The 18,332-nt window shown below is 45.1% G+C and overlaps 1 protein-coding gene across 1 annotated transcript in view; it reads right to left on the reverse strand.

Moving 5' to 3' along the window:
- Nucleotides 1–375: 375 nt before the first annotated feature.
- The window catches only part of VPS45 (vacuolar protein sorting 45 homolog), a 51,976-nt gene continuing 34,019 nt past the window's right edge, over nt 376–18,332 (reverse strand). Inside the window, exons 11-15 of the mRNA XM_056546407.1 lie at nt 16,968–17,126; nt 16,776–16,883; nt 14,196–14,317; nt 11,898–12,029; nt 376–1,187 (exon numbers count right to left, since the gene is read on the reverse strand). Coding sequence (XP_056402382.1) covers nt 1,100–1,187; nt 11,898–12,029; nt 14,196–14,317; nt 16,776–16,883; nt 16,968–17,126 — 609 coding nt within the window. The 3' untranslated portion in view covers nt 376–1,099. The remainder of the gene's footprint in view (nt 1,188–11,897; nt 12,030–14,195; nt 14,318–16,775; nt 16,884–16,967; nt 17,127–18,332) is intronic.

Below are 18,332 nucleotides of genomic sequence, written 5' to 3' on the forward strand. Positions count from 1 at the left end.
CCCTCGCGACATCTCGCCCGCCCCCTCTACCAAAGTTTATGGGAAGGGGGCATGACAGCAGTCGCGCCCCCTTCCCATAGACTTTCGTTGAGGGGGCGGGCGAGACGTCGCGAGGGGCCGCGAACACGGAAGCCCGCACACAGCGTTCGGAGTAATGAACTTCCGGACACTGTGAGTGGAGCTCCGAACTGCAGGGCAGCGCACAACCCCTTTAAAGGGATACTCTGCTGCTCAGTGTTTGGAACAAACTATTGCGAGCCAGGGGCTTGTGATGTCATAGCCCCACCCCTTCATTAAGTCACACCTCGCCCCCTCAATGCAAGTCTATGGGAGGGGTCGTGACAGCAGCCACACCCCCTCTCATAGACTTGCATTGAGGGGTGACATCATGAGGGGGCGGGGCTATGATGTCACGAGCTCCAGGCGCCGACTCCAGCGTTTGGAACAGTTTGTTCCAAACACTGAGCAGTGGAGTACCCCTTTAAAGCCATTTCACATGAGCCCAATGGTGAAGCTCTTGGGCCCAAGGGGCAGTGCCATTTCTGATCCACAGGAGATGAGGGTTTTAGACTTGTAAACAAATACATCCACTATAGAGTTCTCTCTTAGATCCTTCCCACATACTAAATAAAGTCACCCCCTTTTTTCCCTCAGGATCACCTCCCCACCACACACTGGGTATTTTCCTGCCCCACAAGGATATCAAATCATAAGAGTCCACCTGCTCCCAGAAAATCCAAAACCCGACAGAGCACTTCTGTTTACACGGACAGGACTATCCAGCCGACATAGGTCTTGGCATTAGTTATTGGGTAATCCCCCCCCCAGGTAGATCCATGTGCTTCATCTAGGGTCTCAAAAGTGCTTGTCCAAGGATTCTCGGGAAGAGCCAAAGGCCCATGTTTATCGCTGTCCATTAGGAGAACTGAAGCTTCACATAATGCAGCATGCACATAAACCCTGCGGAGATGACACAGACATTGTACAAAAGAGGAATCTCGAGGAGGAGAGAAAGAACGTAGTGCACAGCATGACACACAGACCCCCAGCACGGGCAGGGCCGGACCCACACCGGATGGGAATGCAATGTGTTTTGTCCTTATCGCCTGACTGATGACCGTGTCGCCCCCTGGTATGCTTCTGAAGGGCGGCCGTGGAAACCAGCTGCTTGGACTTCTTCCAGGAAACTGAAAGTAGAGACATAGGATAAAGACATACGTAGAATATAGAAGCCGGCTGCAGACTATTAAGGCATGAGTATAATAGAATATCCTGGAGATTATCGATTCCAGGTTACCTGGGATTCATTCTCAATCAAAGACCTAAGACGCCTTTAAAGGGGCACTCCACCGGAAAACATTTTCTTTCAAATCAACTGGTGCCAGAAAGTTAAACAGATTTGTAAATTACTTCTATTTAAAAATCTTAATCCTTCCAGGATTTATCAGCTGCTGTATGCTCCACAGGAAGTTCTTTTCTTTTTGAATTTCCTCTCTGTCTGACCACAGTGCTCTCTGCTGACACCTCTGTCCATTATAGGAACTGTCCAGAGTAGGAGCAGATCCCCATAGCAAACCTATCCTGCCTGTCAGCAGAGAGCACTGTGGTCAGACAGCAAGGAAATTCAAAAAGAAAAGAACTTCCTGTGGAGCATACAGCAGCTGATAAGTACTGGAAGGATTAAGATTTTTAAATAGAAGTAATTTACAAATCTGTTTAACTTTCTGGCACCAGTTGATTTAAAAGAAAATGTTCTCCAGTGGAGTACCCCTTTAAAGGCGTCTTATGTCTTTGATTGAAAATGAATTCCAGGTAACCTGGAATCAATAAAGGAGTACTCCACTGGAGAACATTTTCTTTTAAATCAACTGGTGCCAGAAAGTTAAACAGATTTGTAAATGACTTCTATTTAAAAATCTTAATCCTTCCAGTACTTATCAGGTGCTGTATGCTCCACAGGAAGCTTTTTTCTTTTTGAATTTCCTTTCTGTCTGACCACAGTGCTCTCTGCTGACAGGCAGGAGAGGTTTGCTATAGGGATTTGCTCCTGCTCTGGACAGTTCCTATAATGGACAGAGGTGTCAGCAGAGAGCACTGTGGTCAGACAGAGAGGAAATTCAAAAAGAAAAGAACTTCCTGTGAAACATACAGCAGCTGATAATCCTTCCAATACTTATCAGCTGCTCTTTGATCCACAGGAAGTTCTTTTCTTTTTGAATTTCCTTTTCGGTCTGACCACAGTGCTCTCTGCTGACAGGCAGGATAGGTTTGCTATGGTGATTTGCTCCTACTCTGGACAGTTCCTATAATGGACAGAGGTGTCAGCAGAGAGCACTGTGGTCAGACAGAAAGGAAATTCAAAAAGTAAAGAACTTCCTGTGAAACATACAGCAGCTGATAAATCCTGGAAGGATTAAGATTTTTTTTTTTTGATAGAAGTAATTTACAAATCTGCTTAACTTTCTGCCACCAGTTTTTCAGTGGAGTACTCCAGCTCCGAGTACGTAGGCCGCCACTGTTTCCCAGCCAGGGTGCCTCCAGCTGTTGCAAAACTACAACTCCCAGCATGCCCGGACAGCCGTTGGCTGTCCGGGCATGCTGGGAGTTGTAGTTTTGCAACAGCTGGAGGCACCCTGGCTGGGAAACACTGATGTAGGTAATAGATAGAAGCAATAAGAGTCTCCAACAGATCTATGAAATGTGGTGAACCTAAAGGCGCAGCATAGTAAAAGCGGCTCCGACTGTAGGCACAGTACTCTGCGTACAAACCACGTGAGCAGAAATCTACCTCCGTAGACCTGCCCACACCCGCCCATCACCCCCATGTCGATGCCATCACAGGTACCAAGCTTTCACTACAGCTCAGTGGTAGGTTACAGGGAGCCCAGTGTGCGTCAGAGACGGCCGGTGTAAGCTGGTCTGGAAATAACAATTAGGCCAAGGGATTAGATGTCTCATACGAGAGAAGCTTCAGCTATTAACAGCTGAAATCCTTTTTGTATATTCATGGGATCCCGTTATTAGAGAAACCCACTACACCGACGATACAGTCAGCAGGAATGTAAGGGGTTAACAGGGCTGCCGATTCCTTAGCTGGATCTAAAAATTCAGCCCATTAGTAACTATTCCGGAACATAATACCCATCGCCTAGGTGGTGAGTATGAATTACGTGACCATAGACCCGGTATTGTATAAAATAGACAAGGTTCTTTTGTCATCCAGATTTATACCCAGTATTATAGTCTGTAGCTGTAGTTATTCTACTGGAAAGAGTCAGAGCTTGTTGTGACAAACACCGCAGTCGTCTAGACATGTAAAGCATAATACACGAAACACATCACGACTTTTACAACAAGTACCGTATTTTTCGTCATACAAGACGCACCTAATTTTATAGGTTAAAAATCTAGAAAAAGAGATTCGGAACCAAATACAATGTAAAGTATAGGACAGTGATCTTCAACCTGCGGACCTCCAGATGTTGCAAAACTACAACTCCCAGCATGCCCGGACAGCCGTTGGCTGTCCGGGCATGCTGGGAGTTGTAGTTTTGCAACATTTGGAGGTCCGCAGGTTGAAGACCACTGGTATAGGAGGTAATACTCACGTGTCCCTGCCGCTCCGGACCCGTTACGGCTCCCCTGGATGTCGCCCTCCATCGCGGTCGCCGTGTCCCCTGTCGCTCCGGAACATCTCTGCTGCCGGATATCCTCGCTCTCCGTCGCCGCCATCACGTCGCTACGCACGCGCGCGACGACGTGATGACGACAAAGGAGAGCGCCGGCCATGCAGGGGATCCCGGCACGGAGCAGACACTGAGGAGGCAGGTAAGGTCCCTCCCGGTGTCCTGTAAGCTGTTCGGGACGCCGAGATTTCACAGCGTCGGTCCCGAACAGCCCGACTGAACAGCTGGGCTAGTGTTATTTTTGCTTCAGATGCGGCGGTCAGCTTTGATCGCCGCGTTTGAAGGGTTAATACAAGGCATCACCACGATCGGTGATGTCCTGTATTAGCCACGGGTCCCGGCCGCTGATGGCCGCAGGGACCGCCGCGATAGGACAGGTATTCGCCGTATAAGACGCACCAACATTTCCCCCCCCAGTTTTGGGGAAGAAAAAGTGCGTCTTATATGGCGAAAAATACGGTATTCAATTTTCTGCATTCTTTTTTTTTAAAGGGGTACTGCAGCCAGAATTAACTTGTCCCCTATCCACGATCTCCTGAACGAGACCTCGTCCTGCTCAGTCTGGAGCGCGTGTCGTCTACCTGTAGAAAGCACGCGCTCCATTGAAATGAATGGAGAGTGTGCAGTCTGGAGGTAGACAACGTGCGCGCCAGACTGAGCAGGATGGGGTCCCATTCAGGAGATCGCGGGGGACCCCAGAGCTCGGACCCACCGCTATCAGCTACTTATCTCCTATCCTGTGGATAGGGGATAAGTTAATTCGGGCTGCAGTACTCCTTTAATATCTATTCTTGCCGTCATTCCTTTGGAACCTTATTAGTTAATTCCAGTGTGATGATCACATGACCAGGACAGATTTTTATCCAATGAAAGTAAACAAAGACATCATGCTGGAGATATTAAAAATCCTTGACAGAGTAATCGGTCCAGAAGATCCCTCCCACATTTTTGCTACAATGTATCAGTATAGGTAAACGTGTTCAAACTTCTTTCCCGGAATACGGTAGTAAAAGCCCACAAGTAAGGTCATGTTCACACAATGGGAATTCAGAGCGGAATCCGGTGGATAGTGTCAGCTTTGAAATTCCTTTGTGGCAGAATCTCGCCTTCTCCAGAAATCCCGTTTCAGGTCTCTGCCGAAAGAATTGATACGTCAATTCTAGTGGCGGAATCTTCAGAGAAATGCATTGCTGTCTATGGCAATGCATCTGATATGGTAAAATCTTTATCCCCACCGTCCCCAGGGATGGTGAGGATATGAAGTTTGTAAGTCACCCCCGCCACCTCGTGAATAGTCCCTTGTACTTACCTAGTCCCGTTGCTCCAGCCATAGTGACGCCCCCTTGGAGTGTTTGATAGCCTGCTTAGGCAGCAGAGCGGGCCGTCAATCACACTGAGTGGGCGTCACTACGGCTGGAGCAACGGACTAGGTAAGTACAGCTCTCTGCCCAGGGGACTGCATACAAGGCGGCGGGGGTAACTTAAAAAACTTCATATCTTCACCATTCCTGAGGGCAAAGACGTCCCCCGAGGATGGTAAGGAGTAAGATTTTACCCTATATAACGCGTTACCAAGTGTTAAATTTGGTCAAATCTAATCCTTGCTTCCCCTTTAAGTAAATCAAGACTTTTTTCCCCTGAAGTCTTTCAATACGTTATATTTACCCCCAAAATTGTGCTATAAAGAATAACTTTCCTGCTGGAAATATGTATTTAAATTTCAGAACACAGTGATAGAAAAATTACAAAAAGTCACCATGTGTGAAAGACCGAAGCTGCCCGTGTCTCTTAAGGGTTAAGATATTGCGCAAAAGTGGTCTCTGGAAAGAAAGAGGTGTGATCCGGTAGCCGGGCCACCCAGTGGTTAATGGTGTGTGAGCGTTTAGTGTTTCTACTCTCCATGCAAATCCTGTCACCTGAGCCTGCTGTGCATGTAAATAATTGAAAGGCTCTGGGAGAGGAGCGCGCCAAGGGGCGGCAAGAAAACAGCGCAAACATTCCTTCTGGTGACCCCTGGACACATCACCTGAGCTCGCTCTCTGAGTAGTGAAAAACATTGGATATTTTTTCCGCTCCTGCAGTGGAAAGTACTGCACATATCTATATCCAGCCGTCCTGTGAACGGATAATCTGGGCCTCATGTGCCAACACTGGACAAGAGGGGTTTTACAAAAAAATAAGCCTGATGTAATAAATTGGTTGTTACAAAGTGAGATCTCTAGGGGTCCAGCAACTGGAACCCCAAGATCCCAAGGGGCCAACCATCACTGGAGAAGTGGCTGCACATGCACAGTCAATGTCCACTACTGAATGGGGTTACGGAATCTTCTTACTGAGACACCCGACTAGTCTCAGGATCAATAGTGGACCCAGCTGATCAGAACTGAAAAATATAAAAAGAAGCAAATAGCTGAGGGGGTTCTAAAATTGTCTCCATTCTAGACAGTCCACTGTGAGCTAAATATATCAGCAAACCTTTTTAAAAGGGGTCAAAAGGTGACCCCGGGAATTATAGGCCTGTTAGTTTAACCTCCATTGTATATAAATTGTTTGAGGGTTTCCTAAGAGATGCTATTTTGGAATATCTTGATACAAATAAATGTATGACACCATATCAGCATGGCTTTATGAGGGATCGGTCCTGTCAACCTAACCTGATCAGCATTTATGAGGAAGCGAGCTCCAGACTGGACTAGGGGCAATCGCTGAATGTCGTATATCTGGATTTTTCCAAAGCATTTGATACGGTGCCACATAAAAGATTGGTGCATAAAATGAGAAGGATTGGGCTGGGGGAGAATATGTATTAGTCGGTAAGTAACTGGTTCAGTGATAGGAAACAGAGGGGGGTTATTAATGGTACTTATTCTGATTGGGTGACTGTTACTATTGGGGACCACAGGGGTCCGTCTTGGAGGAAAAATCCGGGCTGGGATTATGTATTAAATGGGAGAACACTTGGGACGACTGACATGGAAAAGGACTCAGGGGTCTTAGGTAACAGTAAATTTAGCTGTAGTGACCAGTGTCGGGCAGTTGCTGCCAAGGCTAATAAAATCATGGGGGGCATCAATAGGGGCATAGATGCCCACGACTAGGAAACAATTCTACCGCTGTACAAATCACTAGTCAGACCACACATAGAATACTGTGTACAGTACTGGTCAGACCACACATAGAATACTGTGTACAGTACTGGTCAGACCACACATAGAATACTGTGTACAGTACTGGTCAGACCACACATAGAATACTGTGTACAGTACTGGTCAGACCACACATAGAATACTGTGTACAGTACTGGTCAGACCACACATAGAATACTGTGTACAGTACTGGTCAGACCACACATAGAATACTGTGTACAGTACTGGTCAGACCACACATAGAATACTGTGTACAGTACTGGTCAGACCACACATAGAATACTGTGTACAGTACTGGTCAGACCACACATGGAATACTGTGTACAGTACTGGGCGCCAGTGCACAAGAAAGTTATAGTGGAGCTGGAGAGGGTTCAAAGACGGGCAACCAGGGTAATACGGGGAATGGGAGGACTACAGTACCCAGAAAGATTGTCAGAATTAGGGTTATTTAGTTTAGAAAAAAGAAGGGTCAGGGGAGACCTAATAACTATGTATAAATATATCAGGGGGCAGTACAGAGATCTCTCCCATGATCTATTTATACCCAGGACTGTATCAATAACAAGGGGGCATCCTCTACGTCTAGAGGAAAGAAGGTTTCTACACCAGAACAGACAGGGGTTCTTTACTGTAAGAGCAGTGAGACTGTGGAATTCTCTGCCTGAGGAGGTGGTCATGGTTAACTCTTTAAAATAATTTAAAAGGGGCCTGAATGCATTTTTGCAGAGTAATAACATTGCTGGTTATGTATACTAGATTTATAGGGACAAGACATTGATCCAGGGATTTATTCTGATAACATATTTGGAGTCGGGAAGGAATTTTTACCTCTAGTATGAGGGTTTTTTGCCTTCCTCTGGATCAACTCAGTAGGGACTCATTAGGGTTATAGGTTGAACTTTATGGACTCTGGTCTTTTTTCAACCTTATGAACTATGTAAACCTTCCTTCCTGTCCTTACAATGTTTCAGTGAAAAAAATGTTTTTATACATACAGCAAGCATAGATTTTACAAATAGTAAGGAACTAAAGCACAACATATATTCAACATTTACAGAATGTGCCATGATACAATGGCTCTTCTTGATCCACATAAAACGGGAGAACCCCCTTGAAGCTGGCCATGCACACATCTCTACTGTATTTTAACATGCCAAATCCTCTCTTTTATAGAAATTAAGAGGCTCTAGATTTTAGTTTTTTTTTGTCACTGCCATCACCAAGGCTATACATTGCCCCTGCAGTACCCACTGATAAAGCTCTACATGCCAGACTTTCAAACATTGAATGAATAGACGGACTGGGTTTGCCCAAGTGGGACCAGCTCTTCATTCCAGCAAATAGAAAGGAACCACCAATGAGCCCAAGAGTATAGGGGCAAACATCTCCTGCCATCACTAAGACTTGTCAAAATGTCTATAATCTTGAAGTCTACTTTACAGTATTAAGGGCATACCTGTACACCCTGGTCCCGCTCCCCTTCTATGACGCGGGGTCACGGACTGACCACGCCTCATAGCGGGGTGGTCCCGGCGGCTATCAACGGCCAGGACCCATGTCTAATGCCAGACATCACCAATCGTGGTGATGCCCGGCATTAACCCCTTAGACGCGGCGATCCAAGTTGATCGTCATGTTTAAAATGAAGAAAAAAAAACAGCATTCCCGGCAGCTCAGTCGGCTGATCGGGATCACCGCAGTATCCAGATCAGCTTACAGGATGACGGGAGGGCTCTTACTTTCCTCCTCGCCGTCCGATCCATTCTGCGATGCTCCAGCCTGGCTGCCCAGGCTGGAGCAATCGAACTCAGATAACACTGATCTATGCTATGGCATAGCATTGAACAGAGGTATGCAATCAGAAGACTGCATGTAATAGTGCCCTATGGGGACAAAAATGGTGTTTAAAAAAAAAAAAAAAAAAAAAAAATAAGCTAATAAATGTGAGTTTACCCCTTCCACACTAAAAGTTAAAATCCCCACCCTTTCCCCAAATTAGATATCAAAAATATGTAAACATAATAAAAATAAAACATATGTGGTATCGCAGTTTACGATACTGCGTGCGTAAATGACCGAACTATAAAAATATAAGGTTAAACCACACTGTCAATGGCGTATACGTAAAAAAAATTCCAAAGTCCAAAATTGCGTATTTTTGGTCATTTTGTATACCCTAAAAAAAACTAATAAAAAATGATCAAAAAGTCCCATCAAAAAATACCAATAAAACTTCAGATCACTGCGCAAAAAGTAAGCCCATACATCCCCGTATGCGGAAAAATATAAAAAAGTTATAGGGGTCAGAAGAGGACAATTTGAAAACATACTAATTTTGGTGCATGTAGTTTTTTTTTTTTTAAGTAGTAAAATAAAATAAAACCTATATAAATTAGGTATCTTTGTGACCGCATGGTGTCATTTTTACCGAAAAGTGCACTGCGTAGAATCGGAAGCCCCCAAAAGTTACAAAATGGCAGGGTTTTTTTTTTTTTCTCCAATTTTGCCCCACATATTGTTTTCTGATTTCACCGTAGATTTTGTGGTAAAATTATTGATGGTATTACAAAGTAAAATTGGTGGCGCAAAAAATAAGCCCTCATATGGGTATGTAGGTGGAAAATTATATGTGCTATGATTTTTAGAAGGTGAGAAGGAAAAAATGAAGAGCAAAAAACCCTGGGGGTTATTGGGGTTAAACAAAAACGGCAAAGTTTTGTTACATTAATGGTAATTGATTAGCGTGAACCGCCACCCCCCATGGTAAACCGCTATTTTTCATTCTCTCAATGTTTGGGGGCAGGACCGAACTGAGCTGTTTGCCAGTAGTACTCACACATGGAGTTCCTTTCTCTGGCCAGTAAGAGGAAAGCACCAACTCCTCTCTGCCATGCCAAGAGTTGTGCTGAAAAGTCACTGGACTGAACAGACTGTACTGTGCAGGGGGATGATTTACCATACACTACTACAGATGGCGTGCGTGCGTTTGGAGCAGGAAGGGGGTAGGCTTATGGGTACTGGGTTTTAGATGTAAAAGGAAAACTGCAACAGAAGCAAAAAGAAGTTACATTGTAAAAGCAGCCCTGGTCTAAGCAGGGAACTACTGCTTCTGATGATGATGACAAGCTACACACAGCTGGCCAGAACTTAATGAAAAGGAGATCAGAAGAAAACTTTGAATTAACTTACAGGCAAAGCATGGATCATCTGGAGGAGGCTTCCAGGCTTAACCTACTGCACATAGTACTAGTCAAGACCTGACCCACTTCTGTTCTGGTTTCCCTGCTATTAGAGATGGAATTCCCCTAACAGACAGTAGATTGCAGTGAAGTGAGACACCTAGTGGCCATGAGTGTAGGGCTTTTTCTGAAATAAAGGAATTGCTTTAGGTAAATTAAAAGGAGTTATACAGCAAAAAGGTTTTTATTTGCCCAGCCTGTGTAATAATATATAATAAGCCTATACTTACCTCTCTTGCTCCCCTATAGCATCTGGTATGTCGGTGCCTGAGCTGCACACGACACTTGTATCTGGGCGCTTCCCGAAGCTGTAGACATTACGTCACATCACCAATCACTGTCCACAGCATTGTCTCGTCTCAGCCAGTGATTGAGAGACTGACAATGTGATGTAGCATTTGCAGCTCTGGGGAGCGAAGCATCAGAGACCGGGCGCCCTGATCCCAGACACTATAGGGAAGAGTTAAGTATAGGCTTATTTATTTTAAAGTGTACCCGTCAGATCCAATAAAAAAAAAAAAATTTTTTATATATCACTCAGTACCTAATCCTGACCATGTATATCTAATTATTATGTGTCTAGCACCTTTATATATATATTTTTTTATTACACTTTTAATTTATCTCACTAGTCTGAATTCCTCTCAAAAGGGAGGAGGCGTGGCCTCACTGTGCAGGTCTCCGCCCCCTCCCTCAGTATACAGTCTGCTCACATCTCCCCTAGCATTAGCAAAACTACAACTCCCAGCTTGTCCTCACTGACAGTAGCGGGACACAAGCTGACAGTGGGAGGATTTTTCCTCCAGCTCTGAGCCCTGCACTCACACCTGTCAATCAAGGAAGTGTGTCCATGACGTAGGTGATGACGCATGGACACAGCAGGACTAGTATGTGTACAAGCAGGCAGGGGGGCAATTGTTTGACTTGCTTTTCAGTATGAAATACTGAAAATTTTCTAATGAAAGCAATTGCAAAACCTATTGGTTATACAGGCTTTACAACATATCAAAAGTTTTTGTATCTGACAAGTGCCAGTTTAACACAGAATGGGCTTGTTGAAGGGAAGGTGTTTAAAACGACTGTGGCCATTATAAGGTGATGTAGAAGTCTGAAGTGAGTAATCACCATAATTCTATGATAACATTCTGATAGGATTGTTACTGATCACACATAAGACCACTGTGGCACTTTATCCCCTGGCACTGGCAGGTTTTGCCACCACCAGTATCAGTCTTAACCTTTTCTACGAATTCACTTGAAAACATTCTGTGCTAATTGACCCCATTACACAGATCATGTAACCCAATACCTCCTGCTCTGGCACCTGATGACAGGACTGGAAAATACATAGTTAAGTGTGGCTCCAATGTCAGCTAAGCAGCGGCTTTCATTTCAATTTTAGGTCTGTCCAGCTAGACGGATAGTACATTGCGTAAAGAGAAGAGGAAAAATGCTGGCTTAGGTTTCAGATGTTATGTACCAGCAATGGGATGCCAAGGACGCCGGAGAGGTTGTGTAGGACGACAGGTTATTGTAAGGGTTGATGATGACAGAGGAGACAAGTGTGTGAAAGAGCTTAGATGATGAATGGTCACTCAATGTGGGAGGGAAGAGGGCTATCCTATAGACAGGGAAGTTTCCAAGTCATTACACTGTGCTAGATAGTGCAACTCCAGTGCTACAACATTAGGCTGTACCAACGTCTCAATGTGATGTCAGGGTGAACTACATCCCGTTTACCATACAAGCCCCTCTTACATGACTCCAAGATGAAGAAAAACACCAGATGAAGAATCAAGAACGACAAGACTCCATGAACATACCTCTTTGTATTATGAATGGTGGTTCCACCAAGGACAATGCGGACCCCTGGTGTTGTCCGGTTCAGATGATACACTGTTGAAGCTTCTTCATAAGTTGCTCCTCCAACCATGAAGACAATGATATCTTGAGGCCTGCAGACAAAGCAATACTTTACAGACAGGACCAAGAAGGGTTGGCACCTCAACAACATTACATCCATAACACAGAACATTACGGAGCCTGTAGATCGAGGTCAATGCCCCATGCAGGTGGAATATAAATCTGCATTGGCATCTTTAATGGCAGATCTCTATGCGTAACACTCTGAAATATAATTAAATGATCGGCTAGCTGTCACTGATAAGAGACAACACTTGTGGGACCCCTACCAATCCTGAGAATTAGGTGGTTGCAACAAAAGTTTAGTGCCGAGTCCCCTTAGATCGTTTTGATTCCCGAGCACTTGGCTGTGCAGGGAATAGCAGAAAGCCTCATTCATTATAATAGAGCTGGGCTGCCGTTTGATGCATTCTCAGGATTACGTACAGAAATCCAGCTCATTCACCACAGAACAGTGCAGCACAGCACCGAAACCCTCTAGTACGAGATCAAAAAACAGGGTCCAGCTCGGCAGATGCAGAATAATTGGGATTATTTCCGCATAGCAACACACATACAAGTAAAGGCGGGCGGAATTAGGGGCATCCTAGTAAGCTAGCCCCCAATGATCATAAAGAAATGGCATCTCTTAGCTTTATGTCATCACTTCATGGAAGGAAAATACCCCCTTAAGGGTCTATTCACGTGTACAGTATTCTGCACAGATTTGATGCGCAGGATTTTCTGCTGCAGATTTCAATATAAACTAAATGACTGAACACAGCTTGAAATTCTGAGCTTCAAATCTGCGCAGAATACTGTACGTGTGAATAGACCCTTAGGGTACGTTCACATATACAGGATCCTGCGTAGATTTGAGGTGCAGGATTTGTAACTGCAGATTAGAAGCTGGGCTCAGTCATTTAGTTTACATTGAAATCTGCAGCAGCAAATCCTGTGCATCAAATCTGCGTACGTGTGAATGTACCCTTTAAGCGTAACTGCCATTTAAAGGGTTACTCTCGTGGAAAAGGTTTTTTTTGTAATCTACTGGTGCCAGAAAGTTAAACAGATTTGTAAATTACTTTTATTAAAAAATCTTAATCCTTCCAGTACTTTTTAGGGGCTGTATATTACAGAGGAAATGCTTTTCCTTTTTGGATTCCTCTGATGTCACGACCACAGTGCTCTCTGCTGACCTCTGCTGTCCATTTTTGGAACTGTCCAGAGCAGGAGAAAATCCCCATAGCAAACATATGCTGCTCTGGACAGTTCCTAAAATGGACAGCAGAGGTCAGCAGAGAGCACTGTGGTCATGACATCAGACAAATCCAAAAAGAAAAGCATTTCTTCTGTAGTATACAGCCCATAAAATCTATTGGAAGAATTAAGATGTTTTTAATAGAAGTAATTTACAAATCTGTTTAACTTTCTGGCACCAGTTGAAAAAAAAACAACAACAAAAAAAAGGAGTTTTCCACGGGAGTACCCCTTTAAACTACCTCTTAGCATGTCGCACAGAGTTAAGAGCGGTCAGGGTCTTTGTGCCATGACCCATCTCTGATCATAGCCCGCTTCACTCCCTGGCTCAGCAAACAGTCTGACTTATTACAGGAGACAGGTTCCATTATAGTCTATTAAAGGGGTACTCCGCTTCCCGAGCATTTGGAACATTTTGTTTCAAACGCTCGGAGCGGGTGGCGGGGGTCGTGATGTCACGGCCACGCCCCTTGTGACATCACACCACACCCCCTCAATACAAGTCTATGGGAGGGGGTGTGACGGCAGTCACACCCCCTCCCATAAACTTGCATTGAGGGGGAGTGGTGTGATGTCACAAGGGGCGTGGCCATGACCAAGCATTCTAAATGAAAGCTGGGTGCTGCACAGAGATCGCGGGGGTCCCAGCTGCGGTACCCCTGTGATCAGACATCTTATCCCCTATCCTTTGGATAAGGGATAAAATGTCTAGGGGCAGAGCACCCCTTTAATCCTGTCTCACGCTTTGAGAGCAGAGTTTGCTATAACTACGTTCAGAGACCAGAGATCTTAACTTTTGACATGTCTGTGTGACAATACAATTATTGGTTTAATAGGATAGTAACACATTATTCCCTTTTGCAATACAATTTTTGTGGTTCATTGAAGCTTTTAGTTTCGTTCCGACATCTTGGTAGTGAAGACCACGCTCTTAAAGCGGCAACATATTTTTGTCTCACCTGTCTCGCAGTGTGCTGGGTCCCACATACGGGTACATGTTGTCCTTTAGTTTTCCTTTAATAAGCTGGTCCAGGGTATCGAGGAGGAATGGCTGGTGCTGAGTGTAGACGTTCTCCACCCCCTACAAGACACACAGGTGAATGCAGCCGCTGCCACACCAATCTGGTATGACTATTGACTTGGGCTTCTAACCATCAGATGAACTAAGTAACAAACTGTTCCGAACGCTGGAGCTGGTGTCGGGAGCTCGTGACATCTTAGCCCCGCCCCCTCATTAGGTCACACCCCGCCCCCTCAATGCAAGTCTATGGAAGGGGGCGTGACGGTTGCCTGGCTTCCCTCTAACTTCTTTCTTGTAAGGATAGGATCACTTTATGAGAACATCTGCAGCATATACAGTAGCAGCAAAGTGCGCGAAACACGGGGAAATCAAAATCTGCAAAAATCCATACTTTTTAGTTGTAGATAATGGTCCTTATTTACTAAGAGTGTTGTGTAGGTTTCTTTGTGGGTTTTAATTCCCCACAATTTATTTTCCACGGTATTTACTAAGGTTTCCCTACATTTTGCTTTTTTTTTTTTTTTTACACCTGCTCTGATTTGTCTGGTTTTCCTCAGCTCAAATCCACCACATTTTCTGTAGAAACCTTAGTAAATATGGTGGGTTATTGTGAAAATGTCGGGAACACGCCCCTTTTTGGAGACCACGCCCCCCTTTTCGGGTTTTCTTAGCAAAATGGAGAGATAGTCGGGGTTTTTTCAATTCTGGCGCAAAATCTGGCGCAGAATGTGGCGCACAACTCGACAAAACATGTCGGGTTTGAAATAGTAAATGAGGGCCAATTTGTTTTGCTGTAGATACGCTGCAAGCCCACACAAAATCCACACATTTAAAGGGGTACTCCGGTGCTTAGACATCTTATCCCCATCTTATCCCCCATTTGTAATCAGTCCTCGGAGCGGACATCTTATCCCCCATTTGTAATCAGTCCTCGGAGCGGACATCTTATCCCCCATTTGTAATCAGTCCCCAAAGCGTGTTCGCTCCGGGACTGATTACCGGCGACCACAGGGCGGGCGGCGTGTGACGTCACGCCCCCGCCGTGATGTCATGCATTGAGGGGCTGCATACAAGCATCCTTTCTCAAGCCAGGCTTGAGAAAGGCTGCTTGTATGCAGCCGAAACGTTGCCTTGATGTTTGAGCTGGAATAAACGCCACTGCCTTTTCACCACAATTGGAGTGGTGCAGTCTTCAGTTTTTCTATATGCAAGTTGTGATTCCTGTGACCTGGGACTCCTACCGTTTGCACCCACTATCTTCATCATTTTCAACAAGAAGTGCTGCTTCCTTATCTTACTGTATTATTTATATATTTTTTTTTACGCTTTTATGTATTAATATGGGGAAAAGGGGCGATTTAAAAACTTTATTTGGGGAGGGGATTTTTCACATTTTTTTTAAAAACTTTTTTTTAACATTTATTTTACACTTTTTTTAGTCCCCATAGGGGACTATTTATAGCAATCATTACATTGCTAATACTGTTCAGTGCTAAGCATAGGGCATAGCACTGATCAGTATTATCGGTCATCTTCTGCTCTGGTCTTCTGGAAGGCAGATCAGTGCAGAAGACCCCAGGAGGCGGACGGAGGCAGGTGAGGGGACCTCCTTCCGCCATCTTGGTGATCAGATCAGCTATAATAAGTGCCGCACTGCCGCAGATGCCGTGATCTGTATTGATCACGGCACCTGAGGGGTTACTTGCAGACATCAGCGCGATCGCTTACGTCCGCCATTATCGGGGGGTCCGACGGGAATAAAGCGAGCGCAGTTGACAGCCGCCGGGAATAAAGCGAGCGCAGCTCCTGCGCTCGTATCACAGCTGCGCCGTAAATGTACGGCACTGTGCGCTTAGAGGCGCTATGCAGCGCCGTACATTTATGGTGCATGTCCTTAAGGGGATAAAGGGATACTCCGCTGCTCAGCGTTTGGAACAAACTGTTCCAAACGCTGGGAGCTTCTGATGCCATAGCCCTGCCCCCTCATGACATCACGCACACCCCCTCAATGCAAGTCTATGGGAAGGGGCGTGACGGCCGTCACGCCCCTTCCCATAGACTTGCATTGAGGGGGTGTGCGTGATGTCATGAGGGGGCAGGGCTATGGCATCAGAAGCTCCCAGCGTCGGCTCCAGCGTTTGGAACAGTTTGTTCCAAACGCTGAGCAGTGGAGTACCCCTTTAAAGGGTCCCTCAGATCCTTACACTTGCCGATTTTTCCAGCAAAGACATGAACTTCAAAAGCGGATTGTTCATTTGCTGCCCAGCATGTGCCATCTCTTGACAGCTGCAACTAACATTATCTCCCATTGGAGATTTGGGAAGCCGCCATACACCTTAGACAATTGACCAAACCGGCCAGCAGTGGCGGATTCAGGCAAATGTAGTATAAGGGGTATGGGCACCTTTAAAGAGAGTCAACCACAAACATGAAGTCTGAATCTAAACTACACCTTTTTATCATTGTGATAATGTTAATGGTTTGTTAAAATTCTACTTCATGTCAAAAGATCACTGACCTTAAGTCCCTTAAAGAACTGCTTGGTGATGGCCACGGCATCCTTTGGACTGAAGAGATCGCTGCCTCGCACTCTCTTGCCACCAAACTCCACCACAGGAGATACCAGCTAGCCAATAAACAAAAAGGTGTTGTTACTATCAATATCTTTACACGGTGACACGATTTAGGGAGTTCACAGGCCAACACTTACCCTCCGATACTTTTCAGACACTCCCCGATTACGGAGGTCAGTGAGGAGGCTCTGCAAAGCATTGTTGCTGTGCCGCTCATAGTGCAGAGCATAAAGCATGACTAAACGCGTGGCGTCCAGTTCTGACAAGCGCTGGTTCTGCAGGAGCCGTTTCACGTTCTAAAAATAGGAAGAAATAGAAAAGTTGGTGGCAACTAGTCACCTACAGAAGTGCACCTCAAAAAGGGGTAAGTCAGAGATTTCATTTTACATATTGTAATAAAACAGGTTATACTTACCTGGCTTAGATGTGCTCCTATAATATGGGGGTGGGGGTAGAGTGGGGGAGTTTTGCTTTGTTTTTCCCCACACAGCAGTTGATAGTATAGTGCCTTGTGTAAAGAGGACACTTAAATAGGCACGGTCAGATACAAAAACTTTTGATATGTTGTAAAGCATGTATAACCTATAGGTTTTGCAATTGCTTTCATTAGAAGAGTTTCTGTATTTCATACTGAAAAAGCCAGTCAAACAACTGCCCCCCCCCCCCCCCGCCTGCTTGGACACATACTAGTCCTGCTGTGTCCATGAGTCATCACCTATGTCATGGACACACTTCCTTGATTGACAGCTGTGAGCGCAGGGCTCAGAGCTGGAGGAAAAATCCTCCCACTGTCAGCTTGTGTCCGGCTACTGTCAGTGAGGACAAGCTGGGAGTTGTAGTTTTGCTAATGCTAGGGGAGATGTGAGCAGACAGCATACTGAGGGAGGGGGCGGAGACCTGCACAGTGAGGCCACGCCCCCTCCCTTTGAGAGGAATTCAGACTAGTGAGCTAAATTAAAAGTGTAATAAAAAAAAAAAAATAAATAAATAAAGGTGCTAGACACAAAAATTAGATGTACATGGTCAGGATTAGGTACTGAGTGACATATATAAAAAAAAATGAATCTGACGGGTACGCTTTAAAGAGGACCTGTTATCAAACCATATTTTCTAAACTAACTCTGATAATATTCCCTAACTACTCCAAACACCACTCCTGCCCTTAAAAAATGTTTCAGAGCTTTAAAAAGCTGTGTATCATATGTTTCTTCTTAGGCTACTTTCACACTGCCATTGGGCTCTTTTGTTTAGGCTTTTTTTTTTGCCTTTAAACAGCCATTAGTGTGACGGGGCCCAACGGGAGGCCTAACGGGCACAGAAGATTCCATTCACTTGAATGGGATTCTTTGACGTCCGTTTTTGCGGCCGTTATTCCGCCAGATGATAGCGGGAGAAAAAGACGTCGCAAGCACTAATTTTTCTCCTGCTATCTTCCAATGGACCCGCTACTGACGGACAGTAGCAGTAGTGTGAAAGGAGCCTTAGGCTGGGTTTGTGGCGCC

This window comes from Hyla sarda, chromosome 11 (assembly GCF_029499605.1).
Source record: "Hyla sarda isolate aHylSar1 chromosome 11, aHylSar1.hap1, whole genome shotgun sequence".
NCBI lineage: Eukaryota > Metazoa > Chordata > Amphibia > Anura > Hylidae > Hyla > Hyla sarda.